This window comes from Mastigoproctus giganteus, chromosome 2 (assembly GCF_048544385.1).
Source record: "Mastigoproctus giganteus isolate SK-2022 chromosome 2, ASM4854438v1, whole genome shotgun sequence".
NCBI lineage: Eukaryota > Metazoa > Arthropoda > Arachnida > Uropygi > Thelyphonidae > Mastigoproctus > Mastigoproctus giganteus.
In genome coordinates this window covers 48,597,669-48,618,852 of record NC_143576.1, presented here as the reverse complement: position 1 = coordinate 48,618,852, position 21,184 = coordinate 48,597,669, and the positions used below count along the sequence as shown (strand labels likewise).

The 21,184-nt window shown below is 38.8% G+C and overlaps 1 protein-coding gene across 1 annotated transcript in view; it reads left to right on the top strand.

Moving 5' to 3' along the window:
- LOC150089294 (uncharacterized) overlaps positions 1-21,184 on the top strand; it is a 610,558-nt gene that overhangs the window by 454,142 nt on the left and 135,232 nt on the right. Inside the window, exon 8 of the mRNA XM_090389936.1 lies at positions 10,093-10,252. Within this exon, the coding sequence (XP_090246062.1) occupies positions 10,093-10,252 (160 nt within the window). The remainder of the gene's footprint in view (positions 1-10,092; positions 10,253-21,184) is intronic.

The window sequence follows — 21,184 nt, the reverse complement described above, 5'->3', positions numbered from 1 at the left end:
TTGTCAGAGAAATGGGGCACATGGTATATAAAAATGATAGGTGGAACAAACCAGGGTATCTCTACCAGGGGCAAAGGTTGATGACGTTGTAGAGCCGATATCATCTGTTAAGGGCACAAAAGGTGATATTGTTGTCCACGTTGACACTAATGATATTAAGAGTAGGAGACCGGCAGAATTACTTAACAAATACAGGTCACTGTTGAAAAAAAGCCGTGAATTAGGTTTGAATTTGAAAGTGTCTGCAATTCTGCCCAGACATGATAGGAGGGAGTATATGGTGAGAGCCTTGTCAACGAATTCGGCCCTGGAAAGATTGTGCAAAGCTCAAGGGGTAGAATTTTTTTCAGCCTGGTCTTTATTTGTTAAGAGGAGAGACTGCTTCTATAGGGATGGGATACACTTAAATAGAAAGGGTGCAAGAATATTTTCTGATGCTATCGAGGCAGTGTTAGGTGGGTTGGAAAACTGCTAGCTTGGGGGGATAAAGGATTAATAGATTAACAGTAGCCACTGGCAGAGGTGAAAGTGATTCTTGCACCGCTTCTATTGGAATGAGCAGCAGCCTGGAAAACAAGATGCAGGGTACTTCAGAGACTGCTAGGAGTCATTGCAGTACAAGTAAACACATGGGTTGTGTTAGGGTAGCTAAGAATAGGAACAGGTGCAAGTATACTTATGTGTACATCAAGGCTAGGAGTTTGGTAAATAAATTTTATCAATTTGAGGTATTGCTCAAAACATCAAAGGCAGATATTGTTGGGATATCAGAGATGTGGTGTCACACAGATATAAGGAATGCCGAACTGGAATTTGGAGAGTACAATGTGTACAGAAAGGATAGACAGGATAGGAAGGGAGGAAGGGTTAGGCTATTAGTTAAGAAACACACAAAATCCAAGGAAGTGAAGCCAGTCAACATCGCTGGACAGTGCAGTGTCGAGTCAATTTTGTGTGATATAAGCATTGGGAGATCAAAATTGAGAGTAGGAGTGTGCTATAGGCCTAATGACTCTGATGAGTATAATAAGAAACTGTACAGCAAAATAGAGTGGGCCAGTAAATCAGAGAGTCTTATAACGGGGGATTTTAATTTCTCAGATATTGACTGGAATTTGTGGGTTGTCACTGACACACTAGCAAGGCTTTTGTTGATTAACTGGATGATTGTTTTCTAAATCAGCAAGTTCGGCAAACAACTAGAGGGAATAATACTCTTGATCTGATTATCAGTAGTGAATCTTCATGCATTAAGAATCTGCAGATAAATGAACCACTAGGTGGCAATGATCACAATGTGCTGAAGTGGGATTTACTCAAAGAGGTAACCACCATCAGGGGTTAAGGGAAGGGATTTTGCTTTTGTAAAGACGAGTACGATGGTCTGAGACGGTATTTAAATTCTATACAGTGGGACTTACTGATGATGTTACGAACAGAAAATTCAAAATGGGAAGCATTCAAAGAATTTATCTTGGAAGCTACTAGGCTTTACATACCAATTAAGAAATATTGTTCAAGGTTTAGGCCTAAATGGATGTCAGATGAACTAATGAGACATATGGCAGAGAAGAAAAATGCATGAGATACATATAAATTAATGGGTGACTTGGAAGCCTATGATAGACATAAGCTGGTGTGTAACCAAGCGACAAAGGAGATTAGGCAGGCAAAGGCAGATTATGAGAAATCCTTGGCAAAGAATGCAAAGAAAAACAGTTTGCCTATGTAAACTCTAGAAGGAAAGGGATGAATCAGATTGGTCCACTGGATATTGGTGGTTCAACTGTTGATGATCCTGCTCAGGTGGCTAACAAACTATATGAGTATTTTGCATCAACATTCAGGAAGGGGAATGCCAGAGGTGAAGTAAACTCTGGCAGTGAATTAGATGATTTTGTAATAACTGAGAGGAAAGTGAGGATAAATTGTTGAGGATTAACATAAAAAAGCACCCGGGGGTGGATGGGATTTATCCAGTTATATTAAAGGAGGTAGCAAAGGAAGTAAACAAACCCTTAGCCATAATTATGAGTGCTTTTTTGAACTCAGAGCAGGTACCCATAGACTGGAGATGTGTAAATATGGCCCCAATTCACAAAGGAGGACAAAGACTGACACAAGTAATTATAGACCTCTGAGTTTAATTTCTGTTCCAGGAAAATTAATGGAGGCAGTGGTTAAAGAAGCACTGCAGGATCATCTAGACAAGATTTCAGTTATAGCTTGGACACAGAATGGTTTTGTTAAGGGAAAGTCTTGCCTGACTAATTTGATTCAATACTATGATGCAGTCACAAAAGAACTGGATACAGGTAATAACTTTGATATTATATATTTGGATCTTAGAAAAGCTTTTGATACCATTGCACCTGGAAGACTGCTGCACAAATTGGAGCAGTGTGGCATTGGAGGCAAATTGCTGCTATGGATAAAGCGATGGTTGAGGGGGAGAAGACAGAGAGTGGTAATCAGTGGACTCTGCTCATCATGGACTAATGTTATTAGTGGAGTCCCTCAGGTCTAGTGTTGGATCCATTGTTGTTTTCTGTATTTCTAAATTATATCAATGATGGTATATCAATCTTAATGTCCAAGTTTGCAGATGATACAAAGGTTGGCAGGGTTGTTAAGGACACTACTGACAGTATGCTGCTACAACAGGATCTGAAAGGTTGAGCAGATGGGCTGAGAGGTGGCAAATGAAGCTTAACATTGACAAATGTAAAGTACTACATATGGGAAACAGTAACCCCAGAGTTAGGTATCAACTCTGTGGTACTACACTGACAGTGGTAGTGAATGAAAAGAACCTGGGGGTAATTGTGCAGGCAGATATGAAGTTTTCTGAGCAGTGCAGAAGGGCTGCAAGAGTAGCTCATTCGTGTCCTGTCAATGATATACAGGAATTTTTCATGCAGGGATAAGGAAGTGATTATCCCCTTGTATAACGCAATGGTCAGGCCACACCTTGAGTACTGTCAGGTCTGGAGGCCTCATTACAAGAAGGATGTAGAGCTGTTGGAATGAGTACAGAGAAGGGCAACATGATTATTAAATGGAACAAAGGGTTGCTCTTATGAAGAAAGGCTTAAATTTTGCAAATCACTGTGTCTGGAGACTAAGCACCGGCGAGGTGATCTAATAGAGGTGTTTAAAGCCTTGAATGGTTTGAGCATGCCCAATGCTGATGGGATTCTTCTTCATGCTCAGAATAATCACCTGAGAGGGCATAAATTCAAATTGAGGAAAGACAGATGTAGGATAGATGTGTGGAAATTTGCCTTTAGCCAGCAGGTAGTTGGTTGGTGGAACAGATTTCCATCTCTTGTTGTGGAAGTTGATAGCCTAAATAAATTCAAGGCTCAACTGGACAGGTATTTGGAGGGGTGAAATGGGAGTGTTTTTTTTTTTTTTTTTGGCTGATGCTGCATAAGCTTGCTTTCTTGCATCATGTGCCTCTATTAATGCTAATGCTAATGATATATATGAATTTTGTTAGCATTGAAAAGGGGGCAATTATCCCCTTGTAGAAGGCAATGGTCAGGCCACACCTCGAGTAATGCCTGCAGGTCTAGAGGCTTCATTTTAGGAAAGATTTTGAGCTACTAGAATGAGGAATGAGTACAGAGATGGGCAATGAGATTAGTGAGTGGAACAAAGGGTTGCTGGCCCTGGGTACCAAGCGTTATAGTGATCAAGCGATTCTCAGTGATTTCTAGAGCGTTTTTCTCTAAGCTGCAGTTTTTGTTCAGTTAAAAAAAGTTTTCTTACGTTTTCATTAAATACTAGTAAACTTAGACTTACGATCTGTAACTAAGTTTCAGAAAGGCAAATCACCTTTCTTTTTTCCATTTAAACTAATATACTAACTTTTATACCGCTTGGTCACTCTAGCGGCAACGCTCCTGCCTCCCCGTGGCGGGGCCGGTAACCTGGGAGAAGAAATCCACTCTCCTGGGGCTGAAAGGAGCAAAGATGGATAACAATACGTTCCCACCTTTAGAGCCTCCGAGCTCAAAACTAGCGACAAAACACACCGATGATGACTTCTCCCAACCCAAGAGGTTGAAAACAAATCCTCAAGACGAGATACCAGCATTTCTCATACTGCACTCTACATCAGACCAGCCTTTGAGTAAATTGTCCCCATTCCTTTTGCAAAAATGCTTAGAGGCTGTCGCAGGTTCACCAAAATCAGTAAGGCGACTCCAGTCTGGGGATCTTCTGGTAAAGACCATGAAATCCCAGCATTCTGCAAAGTTATTAAATCTGACAACTTTCGGCGGACATCCAATAAAAGTCACTCCCCATGCCACCTTAAATTCCTCTAAGGGAGTAATTGCAGAATGGGACTTATTAACCGTATCAGAGGAGGAAATAGTCAAAGAGCTACGAGAACAAAGAGTCATCCAAGCCAGGAGAATCATGACTCGTAAAGATGGTACTCTCATTCCAACAAGGAGCATAATCCTCACTTTTAGCTCTCCCATCTTACCAACATCTGTCAAAGCAGGCTATCTCCATTGCCGTGTCCGACCCTACATCCCAAACCCAATCAGGTGCTATAAGTGCCAAAAATATGGACACTCTCAGACTGCATGTAGAGGTGAGGCAATATGTCCTAACTGCGGATCAAAAGACCACAACCAATCCGATTGCAATACTACCACTCCTAATTGTCCAAATTGTAAAGGTAATCACCCAGCTTTCTCCAAAATATGCGAACTATGAAATATAAAGTGGAAAACAAAGTCACTTATTCAGAGGCGAGAAGAGAAATAATCAAAATGGAGCCAAAGCGTACATATGCCACAGCTGCCAAACAGGTGCAATCAGTAAGTATCCAAACGGACGTTACAGTTCCTCCTAATACATCTATTGCGAATTGGGCACGATCCATACTCACTTCTCCCAAACAGTGTCTTTCACAACAAACAACTGAACAAGCCAGCAATACTCCAATCTCCATTCCAGCCGATGCGTCAACAATGAAACCAAAAGCTACAGAAACCCCAATGGTGCATCCACGGATTTCAACGGAAATGGATATTGATCAGGAGAAAAATTCAGATGATGGAATTTTAGAACTCCACGCAACTGATGAGATGGACACAACATGTCCTCTCTTTCCTAAGAAAGACAAAGTAAAAATAGAGAGGTATAAACAAGCTACAACCAAAAAACTGTCAGAAGCAAAAACAACTAACAAGAACGCATAATGGAAAGAATTCTTCAGTGGAATTGTAGAGGCTTTCGTAATGCAAAAGATGACTTACATGATCTCGTAAACCGCTATGAACCAGCATGTATATCCCTACAAGAAACCTATTTAAATCCACAAGTGTGTCCTACCATTAAAAATTATACCATGTTCAGAAGAGATAGGAGTATCGACTCACCGGCCCGTGGAGGCGTGGCGGTTCTTGTTAGAAATAATATTCCATCTAAACCTGTTGCTCTTCAGACTCCTTTTGAGGTAGTGGCAATGCGCGCAGAAATTGGCATGACTATTACAATAGCATCTATATATATTCCCCCAAATTCCTCAATCTCCTCAGAAAATCTAGAAAATCTAATAGACCAGCTACCACCTCCTTTCTATTTACTCGGAGACTTCAATGCTCATCATTCGCTGTGGGGATCTCCAACAATCGACAAAAGAGGTAAACAAATAGAAAATCTTCTCGATGTGTGCCAACTTACCCTTTTGAATACTGGAGAGCCTACCTATATACATTTTTCTACAGGATCCATGAGTGCAATAGACCTTTCAATCTGCTCTCCCTCCATATGTACTAATACGGAGTGGTCTGTTCTTGAAAGTCCACTAAATAGTGATCATCTACCAATTCTCTGCAAGCTGCAAACACGGGTAAACTCCCCTTTGCCGGGTCGTTTCAAATGGAAATTTCGTAGGGCACACTGGAATAAATATGCTTCAAATGTTCAGTTAGATGATGAAATAATTCAACTTCAACCCATAGATTATGTCACACAACATATAACTAATCAAATATTACAAGCTGCCAACTCTACAATACCAAAGTCCTTGCCTGGGAAACGCAAACACAATAATTACTTGTGGAATCCGGATATACTCTAAACAGAAAAAAAATAGGGCTTGGAATTTGTTCCGCAAATTCCCCACAACCAGTAACCTAATTAGTTTTAAAAGAATGAAAGCTAAGTTCCGCCAAATAAGAAGGAAAGCAAAAAGAGAAGCATGGATTACCTTTTCCTCTAGTATAAACAAGGACACAGATATCAGACTCATCTGGAAGAAAATACAAACAATTGATGGCAAATATGTCCAGTCCCCAGCCTCAATATTAAACTGGAAAGGAAAGGAGTTGTCCTCTCCGGCAGAAATTGCAAATGCCTTAGCCGAATCATTTGCCCGTATATCAGGCGTATCCACCTACAACCCAATCTTTCAGAAAATTAAAAAATCATCAGAGCAGCATAAGATCAATTTCTCCACTAGAGTTTCACACCCGTACAACCAGCCATTTACATTAACAGAACTTTTAGGGGCGCTCAATAAAACTTCCAGTAGTGCTGCTGGTCCAGATGGGATCTACTACGTCATGATAAGCCAACTAAACAACAGAACAAAAAGGGCATTGTTAAAATATTACAATCGAATATTTCTAGAAAATACTTACCCAAACTCCTGGCGTCACTCAATTATACTAGCCTTTCCAAAGCCAGGAAAGGATCGCAGCTTTCCACATAATTACAGACCGATTTCACTGACCAGCTGCTTAGGCAAAGTCTTGGAAAAAATGGTTCACAGGCGGCTAACGTGGTTCCTGGAAACTAACAACTTGCAAAATAACAATCAGTACGGGTTTTGAAAGAACCGGTCCACGTTAGATGTAATGATAAAAGCAAAAGCAAACATCCGAAATGCCTTCATAAGGGGACAACATCTGGTCATGATCAATCTTGATATTGAGAAAGCCTTTGATAACAGCTGGTGATACGGTGTACTTCACGATCTTCATTCTTTTGGCTTGAGAGGTCATTTACCCCACTTTATACAAAACTTCCTATGCCACAGAACATTTCAGGTTAGATACATGAACAATTTATCTAAATCATTTGAACAAGAGGAGGGTGTTCCTCAGGGGTCCATTCTTAGTCCGACGCTATTTTCAATAAGAATTACAAACATGACACAGGATGTACCTAATACAGTAGAATCGTATATGTTCACTGATGACCTCGTTGTTTCTTGTCAATCCCAAACCATGAACACCATTGAAAGACAACTTCAAATTTCCATTGCTAAAATTGAATCATGGACATTGCGGAATGGCTATTCCCTATCAGAAAAGAAATCTAGTGCAATTCATTTTTGTAAAAAACGCAAACTTCACCCAGATCCAGAAATATTTTTAAAAAACAACCTGATTCCTGTCACTAACATTCCGTCTGTTGGGGTTATATTTAGATAACAAACTTAATTTTGCTTCCCATATTGCTTTCCTTTGAACTACGTCTTAAAAAACTGAACATACTGAGAGCAGTCTCTGCTAAGTCCTGGGGTGCTGACAGAAGCTCTCTCCTTCATCTGTATAGAGCTTTAATAAGATCACGATTAGATTATGGATCACCTGTCTATGACTCCGCTAGGAAAAGTTCACTATTACGTCTAAACACCATACAGCATAGTGCTCTTAGGATAGCTGTGGGAGCCTTCAGAACATCTCCGGTCCACAGCCTGTATATTGAGGCAAATGAACCCCCTTTGCATCTCAGGAGAAAATCCTTATTGTGTAATTATGCATGCAGCAAAAATTAAAAGCAAGCCATTCCACCCTAGCTGGCAGTACCTGTTTGATCCTCAATATGTTGAATTATATCACAATAAGCCTAATGAAAACCGTCCCTCAGGGATTCGACTGCAAGAACTCACGATCAGTTGGGATCTTAAATTTCACAACATATTCCAAGACATTGCTACTCCTGAAACTCCCTGGACTGAACTCTCACCTCTCTGCGACAATTTCTTTTCAAGATGGGGAAAATCCTCTCAGCAAATATAAACTATCAACAGCTCCATAAAACTCATTTGTTGGAAAACTCAGATAAAGTACCTATCTATACTGATGGCTCCAAAACAGACGCAGCCATTGGTGCTGCATCAGTTTCTTCTGCCTTCTCAGTTGCTGTGTCTCTTCCTACGGAATGCACTATCTATACTGCAGAATTATTTGCAATTAAACTAGCTCTAGATAGAATACACAACAGCTGTATAAAGCAATCTCTGATATACACAGACTCCTTAAGCGCAATCACTGCCATTCAAACTACCATGTCGCCCTCTCATCCAATTCTTAGAGAGATGCGGTCCAAGTTATTTTACTGTAAAAAAAGCCAACCAGAAGGTTACCTTCTGCTGGATACCTGGTCATGCAGGCATTCCAGGTAATGAACAAACGGGCGCTGCCGCTAAACACCCTGACCCAAACACTTCCATTCAACAAACAGTGCCCTACACCGACTACAAATCCATCATTGAAACATCATGTAGGAAGCAATGGTCTGACCTCTGGAAAGCTCAAATAAATAATAAACTGTTGCAGATAAAAAAAGAGCCAAAATTGTGGACATCTAGTATCAGAAAAAGCAGGTGACAAGAAGTAATTCTAGCAAGGCTTCACATCGGACACTCACATCCAACTCATCTGTATTTGTTTATGGGAGAGAACCCTCCCCAGTGTTTGTTGTGCCAGTCGCAGTTGACAATATATCATATTCTCATTGAATGTCCCCAACTTTCAACTACCAGAAAATTAACCTTTACCTCCCTATCCCATTTGAAGGAACCGATAACCTTATTGCAGATTCTTGGTAATGATGCAAATTTGGAGGAACTGTTTACTTATTTGAAACAGATAAATCTCTATAATAGCCTATGATCACAATAACATGAGAAATTTGTGATAAGCAAATATCGAACAGGCACAATATGGCCCAAGAGGCCCTTGTGCCAGAAAACCCAAATACAACAACAACAACAACAAAGGGTTGCTGTTACTAAGATAAGCTTAAGTTCTGCAAATTGCAGTGTGTGGAGACCAGGCACCTGCAGGATTATCTAATTGAGGTGTATAAGGCCTGGAATGGTTTGAGCAATCTCAATGCTGATGTGCTTCTTCCTCTTGCTTAGATTCTGCACCTGGGGGGGGGTATTAATTCAAATTGAAGAAAGACAGAAGTAGAATAGATGTTCGGAAATTTGCCTTTATTCAGCGGGTAGTTTATTGCTGGAACAGGCTTACATCTGTCGCTGTGGAAGTTGGCAACTTAAATAAATAAATTCAAGGAAGAACTGAATGAACCTTTGGAGTGAATGGATGGGTGAAACGGGAAGGGGTTTTTTTTGGCTGAAGGTTGCTTTCTGGCATCATATGCCTTTACTAATGTTGTGCTAAAAATCGTTATCACCGTTTTTCTAATAGGGTTTTGAATCATTTCATATTTCGAAACATTCTACAATCGTAAATTCAAGAAACAGATTAAATATCAATTTTCAATACATAAATGATTCTGTCTCTAATATTATAATTTTCTGATTATCTTCCTGTTACAATGCTTTGCTTTGCTGAATTTTGTAGTTACATTATTAATACTGCATTATACATTTAATTGAAATTATGAGAAATAAGGAATTTGTTCGGTGTGAAAACTTTGCAACTATTTGCCAAAATTAATTTTTAATTGCTTTAAAAAATATACAATTGTGTTTTGTGTTACTTGCTTTGTAGAGATGAGGTGTCTTATTTTAGTGTTCACTAATTACCTTCAATTTGCAACGGTTCTACGTGATATCATAATTTATACATGTTACATGCAGTATCTTCATGTAGCAAATATAATTAATTACTGTACGTTATTTACAATAAAATTATCACATAATAATTAATTTCTTAATTAGTTTTGCTTGTTAATATTTTATTATTCAACATTTGCAATATATGTTGACATTCTATAAATGCCCTTTGTGGTTTGTAATAAAAAATATAGAAAAATAATGAATTATGGCTAAGTTACTTTCTGTATCTTTAATCTTTAAAATAGAAACAGAAAGGCAACTGCATGCTTGTGAACAGCGATGTGAGGATATCTTATGTGAACGGGCAGAACTGGAAACTGAAGTGGTCAATATGAAAACTGCTATCAAAATGAAACCTACAGATGAACTGGCACGGACAAAACGAAGCTTAAGAGAAAAAGAAAGGTCAGTTTCAGATGACTTATGATTTTTGTGTTCTAGTATAAAGGAAGCCACTGTTATTTCAAAATGCTTTTAATTAAAAATAGATTCAAAATTTACTTAGCATTATCATTACCCATATGATGCAAGAAAGCAAGCTTATATAGCATCATCAAAAAAAAAAAAAAAAAACCTTCCCATTTCACCCATCCATTCACTCCAAAATTTGTCTAGTTCAGCCTTCAATTTATTTAAGCTATCAACTTCCACAACAACAGATGGAAGCTTGCTCCAGTAATCAACCACCCACTGGCTAAAGGCAAATCTATTCTACAACTGTCTATTCCACACATCTATTCTACAACTGTCTTTCTTCAATTTCAATTTATGTCCCATCAGGTGCAGAATCTGAGCAAGAGGAAGGTTCCCATCAGCGTTTAGCTTGCTCAAATCATTCAAGGCTTTATACACCTCAGTCAAATCACCTCACAGGTGCCTTGTTTCCAGACTCTGCAATTTGCAGAACTTAAGCCTTTCTTGTAACAGCAACCCTTTATTCCATTCACTAATATCATTGCCTGTCACTGTACTCATTCCAGCAGCTTTACATCTTTCTTAAAATGTGGCCTCCAGACCTGTATGCAGTACTCAAGGTGTTGCCTAACCATTGTGTTATACAATGGGACAATCACTTCTTTATCCTTGGTAGTAAAATTCCTATGTTTCATTAACAAGACCACGAGCTACTCTTGTAGCCTTTTTGCACTGCTCAGAAAAACTTCATATCTGACTGTGCAATTATCTACAGGTCTTTTTCATTCTCCACTACCCTGAGTGTAGTACTGCACAGTTGATATGTTACTCTGGGGTTACTTCTATCCATATGCAGCCCTTTTTGCTTGTCAATATTAAATTTCAGTTTCCACCTCTCAGCCCATCTGCTCAACTTTTACAGATCCTGTTGCAATAACATACCATCCTTACTGTCATTAACAACCCTACCAACCTTCGTATCATCTGAAAACTTTGACATTAAGCCTGATTTACTTTTATCAATATCATTGATAAATTCAAAAAATAGCAATGGCCCACCCCTGGGGGGTTACCACAAATAACATTAATCCACAAAGAGCAGAGTTCATTGATTAACACTTCTCCCACTGAACCATCCCTTTATCCATAGCAGCAACTTTCCCTTAATGCCATACCACTCCAACTTGTACAGTTGTCTTCCATGTGCAATAGTGTCAAAAGCTTGCCTAAAATCCAAGTACATGATCTCAAAATTATTTTTTGCATCCAGTTCCTTTGTGACCATATCGTAGTATCCACTCAGATTGGTCATACAAGACTTCCCTTTAGAAAACCCATGATTGATGTGTCTGAACTATTACTGCAGTTTTGTGTAGGTGATCATGTATCACCACTTTAACCAGTGATTTTATTATTTTCCCCTGGAACGGAAGTTAACTAACAGGGTAATTACTCCTGTCACCTTTTGATCGCCTTTGTGAATTGGAGATACAATTGCACATCTCCAGACTGCGGGGACCCCCCCTTAGTCCAAGGATGCCCTCATAATCATGGCTAAGGCCTTGTTTACTTCCTTTGCTGCCACCTTTAATATAACCGGAGAGATCCAATCCATTGCAGGTGCCTTTCTTATGTTTAACTTGAACAATTTCTGCTCCACTTTGCTCTCAGTTATTACAAAATCCTTTAACTCCCTGTTACAGTTTGATCAATGTCTCGCATTGTCCTTCCTTAATAACTCCTCATGTGTGAATGTTGATGCAAAATACTCATTTAGTTTGTCGACTACCTCAGCAAGATCATCAACAATCAAACCATCAATATCAAGTGGATCAATCTTATTCATCCATCCTTCCTTATACAGTTTACATAAGTAAAGAAGTATTTACAGTTTATCCTTGTGTCTTTTGCCAAAGATTTCTCGTAATCTGCCTTTGCTTGCCTAACCTCCTTTGTGACTTCATCAGACACTATCTTATATCTACCATAGGCATCTGTGTCTCCTGATAATTTATATAAATCCCATGCATATTTCTTCTCTGCCATGAGTCTCATTAGTTCATCTGACATCCATTCAGGTCTAAACCTTGAACAGTATTTTTTAGTTGAAATGAAAAGCCTTGTAGCTTCCAAGATTAAATCCTTGAATGCATCCCATTTACAGTTTGCTGTTGGCAACATCATCAGTTGGTCCCATTGTATAGAATTTAAACCTGTCTGAGACCACTATACACCTTTACAAAAGGAAACCCCTTCCCTTTACCCCTGATGATAGTTACATCTTTGAGTAAATTCCACATCAGTACACTGTGATCACTGCCCCCTAGTGGTTCCTTTATCTGCAGATTCTTAATGCATGAATAATCACTGCTGATAATCAGATCAAGAGGATGACTGCCTCTGGTTGCCTCTCACACATGCTGCTGCAGAAAACAATAATCTAATAAATCCACAAAAATCTTGCTAGTGACCAAAGCAAAAGTTCCAGTATATATATCTGGGAAGTTAAAATCCCCATTATAGGACAATCTGATTTACTGGCTCACTCTATTACTCTGTATAGTTGTTCATTGTACTCATAAGAGTCATTAGGTCTATAACACACTCCTACTCTCAAATTTGCTTTCCCAGTGCCTATGTCATACCAAACTAACTCAACACTGCACTCTCTAACCATGTTAACTGGATGTACCTCCTTAGATTTTGTGTTTCTTTACTAACAGCATGACCCCCCCCCATTGATAAGTGGGACATAGCCTCATTCTGTATATTTTCGATAAGTAGGGCATATTTTTGCTAAGTAGGGCATAGCCTCATTCTGTATGTAGCAATATTCAAACTATGTTTGTTACTTGGTGCATCAATCTGTTTATGGAGGCACTTGGCCATGAATGGCTTCAGTATTGAACTATTCTGAATACAAATCACTATTTCAGAGAAGTACTGTATATTCCTAATTATTTAAAGTGTATGCCATTATCTACTGTAGTTTTGAACCTTGAATTTACTTGAGTTTATTCTTTATTCATCTTAATTTGCATCAGTGCAGGTGGTATTCAATCTTTTTACTCCTTTTATCCCTTAAAATATTTTTGAAAGTTTGCATTGCCCTAGTATATAAACTTTTTCAAAAATTTGACTTAACTGAATTCTATAAAAGGAATAGTTTCAGAAAAAAACTGTTGATTTCATGTTTCTCTTCAGGAAATCAGCTTTCTTCATATAACCGTCTTATAACCTTATCCAAAGCTGGAAAAGAGTGTAAAGTTCTAAAAATATTATGGATTACAAAGTGGAGTGTGGGATAAAGGATTCCATTCCTGCAAGAATAATTTCACTGACACAATCTGAGCAAACGTTGACATCAGAAGTTTTGAAACAGTAATCCGACCAAGGAAAAGAAGAAAAGAAGTCTCGCAGGTCATCCCATTTTGCATTCTTGTAATGCCAAACAACAAGAGGTTGGGAATAGCCATGGGATAAAGGTTCCATTGGAGAAGAGACAATCACCAAGTTGTGATCTGAAGTGCCTAAAGGACCTCTCACTTCGACCGTGTGCTTAGAAGGGTTGTTTGTGAGAAAAAGATCAAGCATATTAGCTGTATGATTAGGATTGTCCAGTATTCTTGTAGGTATATGAACAATCTGTGCTAGGTCATTAGTAATTGCAAAAGCCTCAATATCTCGACCTGCTGGGTCGGTGTGACCAGAAAACGGAAGCCAGCTGGAGCATTGTGAACATTAAAATCACCAAGAAAAATTACCACACTGTTAGGAAAGTTGGACTGGAGAAAGTCAAGTTGCAATGAGAGGAAGTCAAAGAGCTCCAAGTGATTAGTGGAGTTGGGAGAACGCTAGAGACAACAGATGAATTTGACACAATGAGGTAGAGAGATTTTAAGCCAGAGAATATCAAAGAGAGGAGATTCCAAATTGCCAAATCTCTGACAGGGAATATCAGAACGGACATATGCACAAGTACCACCTTTGAGGTGAAAGGAATCATACAGCGAATAATTTGGGCATCTGAGATGAGCAGTAGTTGAATCAACCGATAACTGAGATTCTGTCAGAAAAAGTACATGGGGTTTGGCCGACTGCAAGTGGCAATGGACATCGTTGAGATTAGAATTGAGACCACGTATATTTGTGAAATGAATGAGGAAGTGCTTAGGAGGTTTAGATCTTTTTGCAGATAAGCTTGTTCTATTAGTTTGACAATTCATGGTGTATTCAGTAGTAAGAAAAAGTGGTTGGGACATGCTGTATGAAGTAATGAGATTTTTGGATATGGCGTACATGTGGTAAGAATATACCCAGATCCTTGACATAACGTGGCCTCGACAATGCTCCCCTCATACACACTACTCGGACTCCCTCCAGTCACTATCTGGCAGTGTAGAGGTAGCAAGATTATACACTAGCTGATCCGGAAGCCTCCTAAAGAGTTACCAATAGGTTCGGTCCGGGTACTAACTAGCGGCCGGCCTGCAAACACCGTTTTAGAGCTGTACCCTCGAAATGTAAGGAATATTGGATCTCGCCACGATGTTCATCATAACCTCAAAAGTCATCAATCATACTGCATGATGGAAGAGATGGGGAAGGGCTGACCGGAACTTAGCTCTAGAGACTAAACATGGGTTCCACCACTTCAAGAGTCCAATAAGCAAAGTAGTGGTATTTCACCGGTTGATGAGAGTCATCTACCACCTAGTACTGCCTGGTAACATAGAGGGGCGGCGATCCTCCATGTGGTATGGGCGCCACACCTCGACCCCTGCTTACGTTGGTTCACACCTGGGTGGTCACCCACCATGTACTTGTGCATGGAGGTTATACCCAGGATTACTAACAGTCCCACCATCATGAAGGTGCAAGCAGAGAATTTGGCTGTCACAGACCATCCGGACTTCGCTGAAATTGGGTCCACTTCACTTGAGTGTCACCCGAATATCAGTTCCATCAGCGTTTTAGACTCCCAGGTAGCAAGTACAGCTTGTCTGGCATATCTGAGAGAATGTCTATGGCAACCTCAAGGACCTATAAGGTATATAAGTTTGGGACAAAATATCTTCTTATCGGAAAAGATATCGAATTTTAAAGAATTTGCAATTTATTTAGTAAAGGCCTATGCAACCATTGCTAATGAAGAATGAAGGCTGGTAGTGCCCCCTATACAGTTATTAGTGTCCTCTATATGTTTATGCAGCTGCATCTATATTACTTCTTGAAATTCGTATGGTGATATAATATCATAATAAAAAAAAAAATTGTTTATCAAATGGAGTGAGATACACACAGGGTTGATTTCATATGTAAAAAAATTTGTGGTTTTGAGAATTGAAAGATGTTGCACATTCTACAAATCTTGAAAATGGCGCTAAGGAGTCTAAATCTCACTGTTGGTACAGAGACCTCTGTCTTCAAATTTCAAATGTAAATTAAGGAAGGATTGGAATTCTTTGCGTAAGCTGGAATATCATGATCCAAGTACAGTCAGTCCTCGTATAGCATGATAGTTGTATTCCTAGAAACCCTCGTGCAATGCAAAATCGTGCAATATAAACAACAGGCCCTATGAGAAAAGTAGGGTTAGGTGCCGACCACACAAGATTGAACACACATTTTTAATCAAAACATTACCAAAAAATAAATTATCGTAATAAAATACGACTATTACGTAATAAAATATTGCTAATGCTTTTGCTTCTATCGTAAGCAAATTTGTTTTTTGTTTGATTTTCTGTCGAAACAGATGACAGCCGTTCCATCTCTTCCAATTCTTTGTGTCTTGATCTAATGGATTTTAATTGCACTGTGAGTTGTTCCTGCTATGAAAGTTGTTTTTATGCATCTTTCTAATTCTCAATGTTGCCTCATTTAGGCCTGTAGCACGTGCAATATCACATGGTCTTTCATTTTTAGGTGGTAGATGACTTTCATCAACCGGTGAAATACCACCACTTTGCTTATTGGAGGCTTGAAGTGGCGAAACCCATGTTTAGTCTCTAGGGCAAAGTTTCCGGCATCCCCCTACCCCCATACTTCTCTTTCAACCCATGCATGGTACTAAGTACTATAGGTTTTGATACCTTTCGTGTTCGGGGTTTTCATAAAAAAAAAAAAAAAAAAAATTTGCTCAAAGCAATTCACAATTTTATATTTTTTCTCTATCGACAGACGTGAACTGGCCATAAGCTTTACTGGGGAAACCCCAGTGGGCCAGAGGCTCTTGTGATTTTGACCATAAACTATAGTATGAGGCCACTACAAATTTTCCCGGGTAAGAATTTTTGATCCAGTCCGCCTCTGTTTATCAATATTGCTTTTCTTTTTCTCTCTCAATCTGCAGTGTCTTCACCAGGATGCTCCCTTTTCACACCTTTTAAGTATTTTACTCATTTTTAGGGAATAAAGCACAATTACAAAATGAGGAGGCATGCTTGATACACATAAACAAAGCTGCATGCATGTAGCAACTGAATAAACAACACCATAAAGGCAGAGATACACTATTAACACCTCACATTTTACTAAAGCACATTTCTGAGGGTTACTACCATAAAACAATAAAAACAATTTCCACTTGCATTTCTGCTAGTGGAATCTGTTATAAACTGGTAGTAAACTCGATCTAATTGCATTTGCGATAATACCGATAGCTGGAATTGTGTGGGTTTTTACCTTATTATGGTGAAATGTATTTCCCCTTCACTGATATAAAAAAAAAACATAAATACATTTTCAGAATCTTCTCTTCATTTCTATCATGTTGCGTTCAGTTGGGGTGATTCCGGGTTCGACTGCCATTTCTTGTAAACACAAAGGCGATTCGTGCATAAGCGAATTTGATTCATGTTATATACGATATCGTTCCCCTATTTATAAATCGTGTATGATCGAATTTGTGTAGTGTAAACACATGTTATATGAGGACTGACTGTATATCTCAAGGTAAATTGTCACTGAGTCAAAGCAAAGAATCTTTCAAGGCTTCTATCTCTGGAGGTGTAGGTGAGAAGATGTTGGAATGGGAGGAGGTTCTCTCGGGTAATGCTATCATGTAGCAGAATTGGATAGTGAGGATAATAGGGATGATAAAGACATGGCCCTTATGACACCATGTAGATCTCCTGAATAATATTCCATCAAAAGACCCATGTGTTTTGATGGAATATTCAGGAGATCGACATACTTGGCAGATATGCTATGGTGGGGAAGAAAGTTCAGTTGGATCACTGTGTTCATCATGCAGTAGGTCTCCTGTTTTAAGACAAAATAATACGAGGAAAGTCAGGATCAACACACCTAAGAATGATCGAGGTAAGGAATTACATAAAGTTAAGAGAAATGTTCAGAGTGATATAGATTTGGCAGAGGAAAATGAAAATTCTTCAGCTAAAATTGAGATAGGAATGACGCTGAAGTGAGTATCTTGTCATCACATTCAAAAGAAATTAGGAATGAAAACATGAATTTTAGTCTGAAAACATGACTTCTTTTGTGGAGAGAAACTGCCTCATGCAGATGGTGATTTCTGAGAAGATAATACTCATAGCTTTACAGAAATAACATTTAAATTATGCAAAGATTTGGAAGATTTCCTTTTTGCTAAGGAGAGTGGTATCAATCAGAGGGATACTTCTAGATGGGATCTTGTTGAGGCCATGGTTTTGGAACTTAGAATACAAAATGAGAAATTTAAGGAACAGATACAATGTATGCATGAATCCACTCAGAATTATAATCTAAAACTTTATAGTGATGTAGTTAAGAGTGATGTGACTTCTACCACAAAGAATGTTGGCTTGAAAGTGAGTTCCTCAGATGATGAAGCGGCTAGATCATGATGACGAGCACGTTTTATTAATTCAAGCTAATAATGACTCTGTACTTAAAAGTGGTGAAGGTGTCCGAATTGCTGTGGGTCAGGAAATGGGAAACTCATTGACAGGGGTCAGAAAATTAAGAAAAGTATTTGATTGCGGCATTATTTTAGAGATGTAAACTAAAAAAGATATAGAAGAAATAAAAAAGTGTGAACAATTGACATGTCTTGGGTTAGCTTTTGGATTTCCCAAAAGACCTGGAATGAAGTTAATTGCGTTGATTGTTAATTGTTTGAAGTTAATTGTATGATGTTGGTAAGGAAGTTCTGAAGCATGATCTTCTACATGACATGTATGAGAAAAATCTTTTGCATTTGGGACTGATGAAAGAGGAGATGGTTGCTAAGGTCTGTTCACTTCATAAGTAGGAACAGGAGTGATTCTAGTAATAACTGGATTTTGGAGGTTTCACAAAGAATTAGAATACTTTTAATGCAAAGGCAGCAATTGTTTGTTAGATTGATGTCATACAGGTTTTCTGTCTTAAGACTGTATGCTACAATTGTCAGGGTTTTGGGCATATTGCCAAAACATGTAACATGTTTCAGCACAATGGCAAAACATATTGCCATTGTGCTGAAAAAGGCCATACATATAAAAATTGCAAAGACAAAGAGGCTGTGTGTTCCAACTGTATTGTTAGAAATCATGTGGGAGACCATTCTGACAATGAAAGTGTCCAGAACATCAAAGAGTGCTTAAACTAATTAAACTGTGTATGGTTGATTCCTTTTGTAACTGTGGTCAATAGTCCAAATTACCATAACTCATTTAAAGATTTGCAAATAATGCCGCTGAATGCACAGCATTCTCGATCTGTTGCAGATAAAATAAAAATTGTATGTCAACGAGAAAATATTGATGTTGTTTGCATCCAAGAACCTTATTATGTGAATGATAAGGTAGTTAGTTATCCCTTTTCCTGTAGGGTCATATCCTTGTCCAGAAGTGACAGCTGCAATAATTTGTTTTTAATTCTGATTTAATATTAACCAAATTGAATCCTTAGGTAGCAGTCATGTCGTGTGTGTTAAGATTCAGTCTACTGTTAGTATTAGCATTAGTAAAGGCACATGATGCAAGAAAGCAAGCTTATATGGCATCAGCCAAAAAAAAAAAAAAAAAAAACCCCTTCTCACTCCAAATGTTTGTCTAGTTCTGCCTTGAATCTATTTAAGCTATCAACTTCTACAACAACAGATGGAAGTTTGTTCCAACAATCAACCACCCGCTGGCTAAAGACAAACTTCTGCACATCTATCCTACAACTCTTTCCTAAATTTTGAATTTATGCCCTATCAGGTGATTATTCTGAGCAAGAGGAAGAATCCCATCAGCATTGAGCATGCTGAAACCTTTATACACCTCACCTCGCAGGTGCCTAGTCTCCAGACACTGTAATTTGCAAAATTTAAGCTTTTCTTTATAAGGGCAACCCTTTGTTTCATTCACTAATCTTGTTGCCCTTCTCTGTACTCATTCCAACAGCTCTACATCCTTCTTAAAATGAGGCCTCCAGACCTGTATACAGTACTCAAGATGTGGCTGGCCATTGCCTTATACAAGGGGATAATCACATCCTTATCCCTGCTAGAAAAATTCCATTAACAAGACACCATGAGCTACTCTTGCCAACCATTTGCACTGCTTAGAAAACTTCACAATTACCCCCAGGTCCTTTTCATTCTCTACCACTGTCAGAATAGTACCACACAGTTGATATGCTACTCTGTTGGTGCTCTGGTAGTGTTGTCAGTGTAGTACCACACAGTTGATATGTTACTCTGTTCATCGTCTTCAACAGATGACGAACAGAAATAGCCATCCGAAATGAATAAATAAATAAATAATAAATAAAGTCAAACTGATAATGAACATCAACAGAGAGGAAATGATGGCAAGATACTAAGGACAAATGCACAAAGAGCAGATCCTTACTCCGTAATATGCACCAGAATAAAAGGAGCACCAATACATGGTATTACTGAAACAGCATCGAACCTAGGAACCAGTGGGAGTGGCACCAGCTAGGATGTGGTCACTCCCAGGATGAACCCACATCAGATAGGACTCACACACCTATAAGAGGACTATGCTTCACCAATGAGTGAGCATCAGGCTGCACTTGCTGGCAGGCACTGTAAATTGCTGCTATGCGAACTGAGTGGGGCTCCCTTACCTGGCTCACTTTCTTTCCCGATTCCTAGTGGGCAAGAGGGGACGGTCTGTCTGTTCCCTCTCCTCTCTGCTTTTCTTTTCCCTCTGGTCGGGCATGGGAAGGCGCCTCCGTAGCCAGGTGGGAAGGAGCAGCAGTGCGTAGCACACGTTTCTTGATTAGTCCAGGGTTCAAGCCCATCACCACCAAATACGGAGGATGCGGAAAGGTCAGGGAATGACCACCGCATATCCGGAGCAATATGGCCTTAGTTGCTAATGCTCCTAAAAACCAAATAAACAACAACAAACAACATCGGGCATGGGCATGTCTCACTGATATACCTGGAGTTGCCTTACCTAACAACCCCATATTTCTGTCTTCCTCCAACATTCTGCCCCCCCCACTCTATCTATATCACAAGCAAAAAGCAAATGCCCCATGCAATGAAAAATTTAAAATGCCAAACTTGACATACTTGAAACCTCTTTCATCCTAATTAGATCTAGCATTTATGCCCCTTTATATATATATATATATATATATATTATTCTTTAGTAATATGATAATTTATGTTGTATTTTACTTTTAATATACTTTTATAGTGGTTTTTCTTTAAATTATTTCTAGATTTTTCTGTTGTCCCGGTAGCTGTTTTAGCAATGCCCGGGTACGAACAGAGTACATATTATTATTTTATCTTTCTATTGTGGTTTATTGTGTTTATTTTCTTAATTACGGGTGTTTTCTACTCATAGGTATTATGGTTAATACATTACTGGTCTTTAAGCTAGCCTAAACTCGGTTATCTTAAATGCCCAGGGCCTATTTATTTATTATTTTTCAACTTGTTACGTATTGCTAAAGAAATTGTCA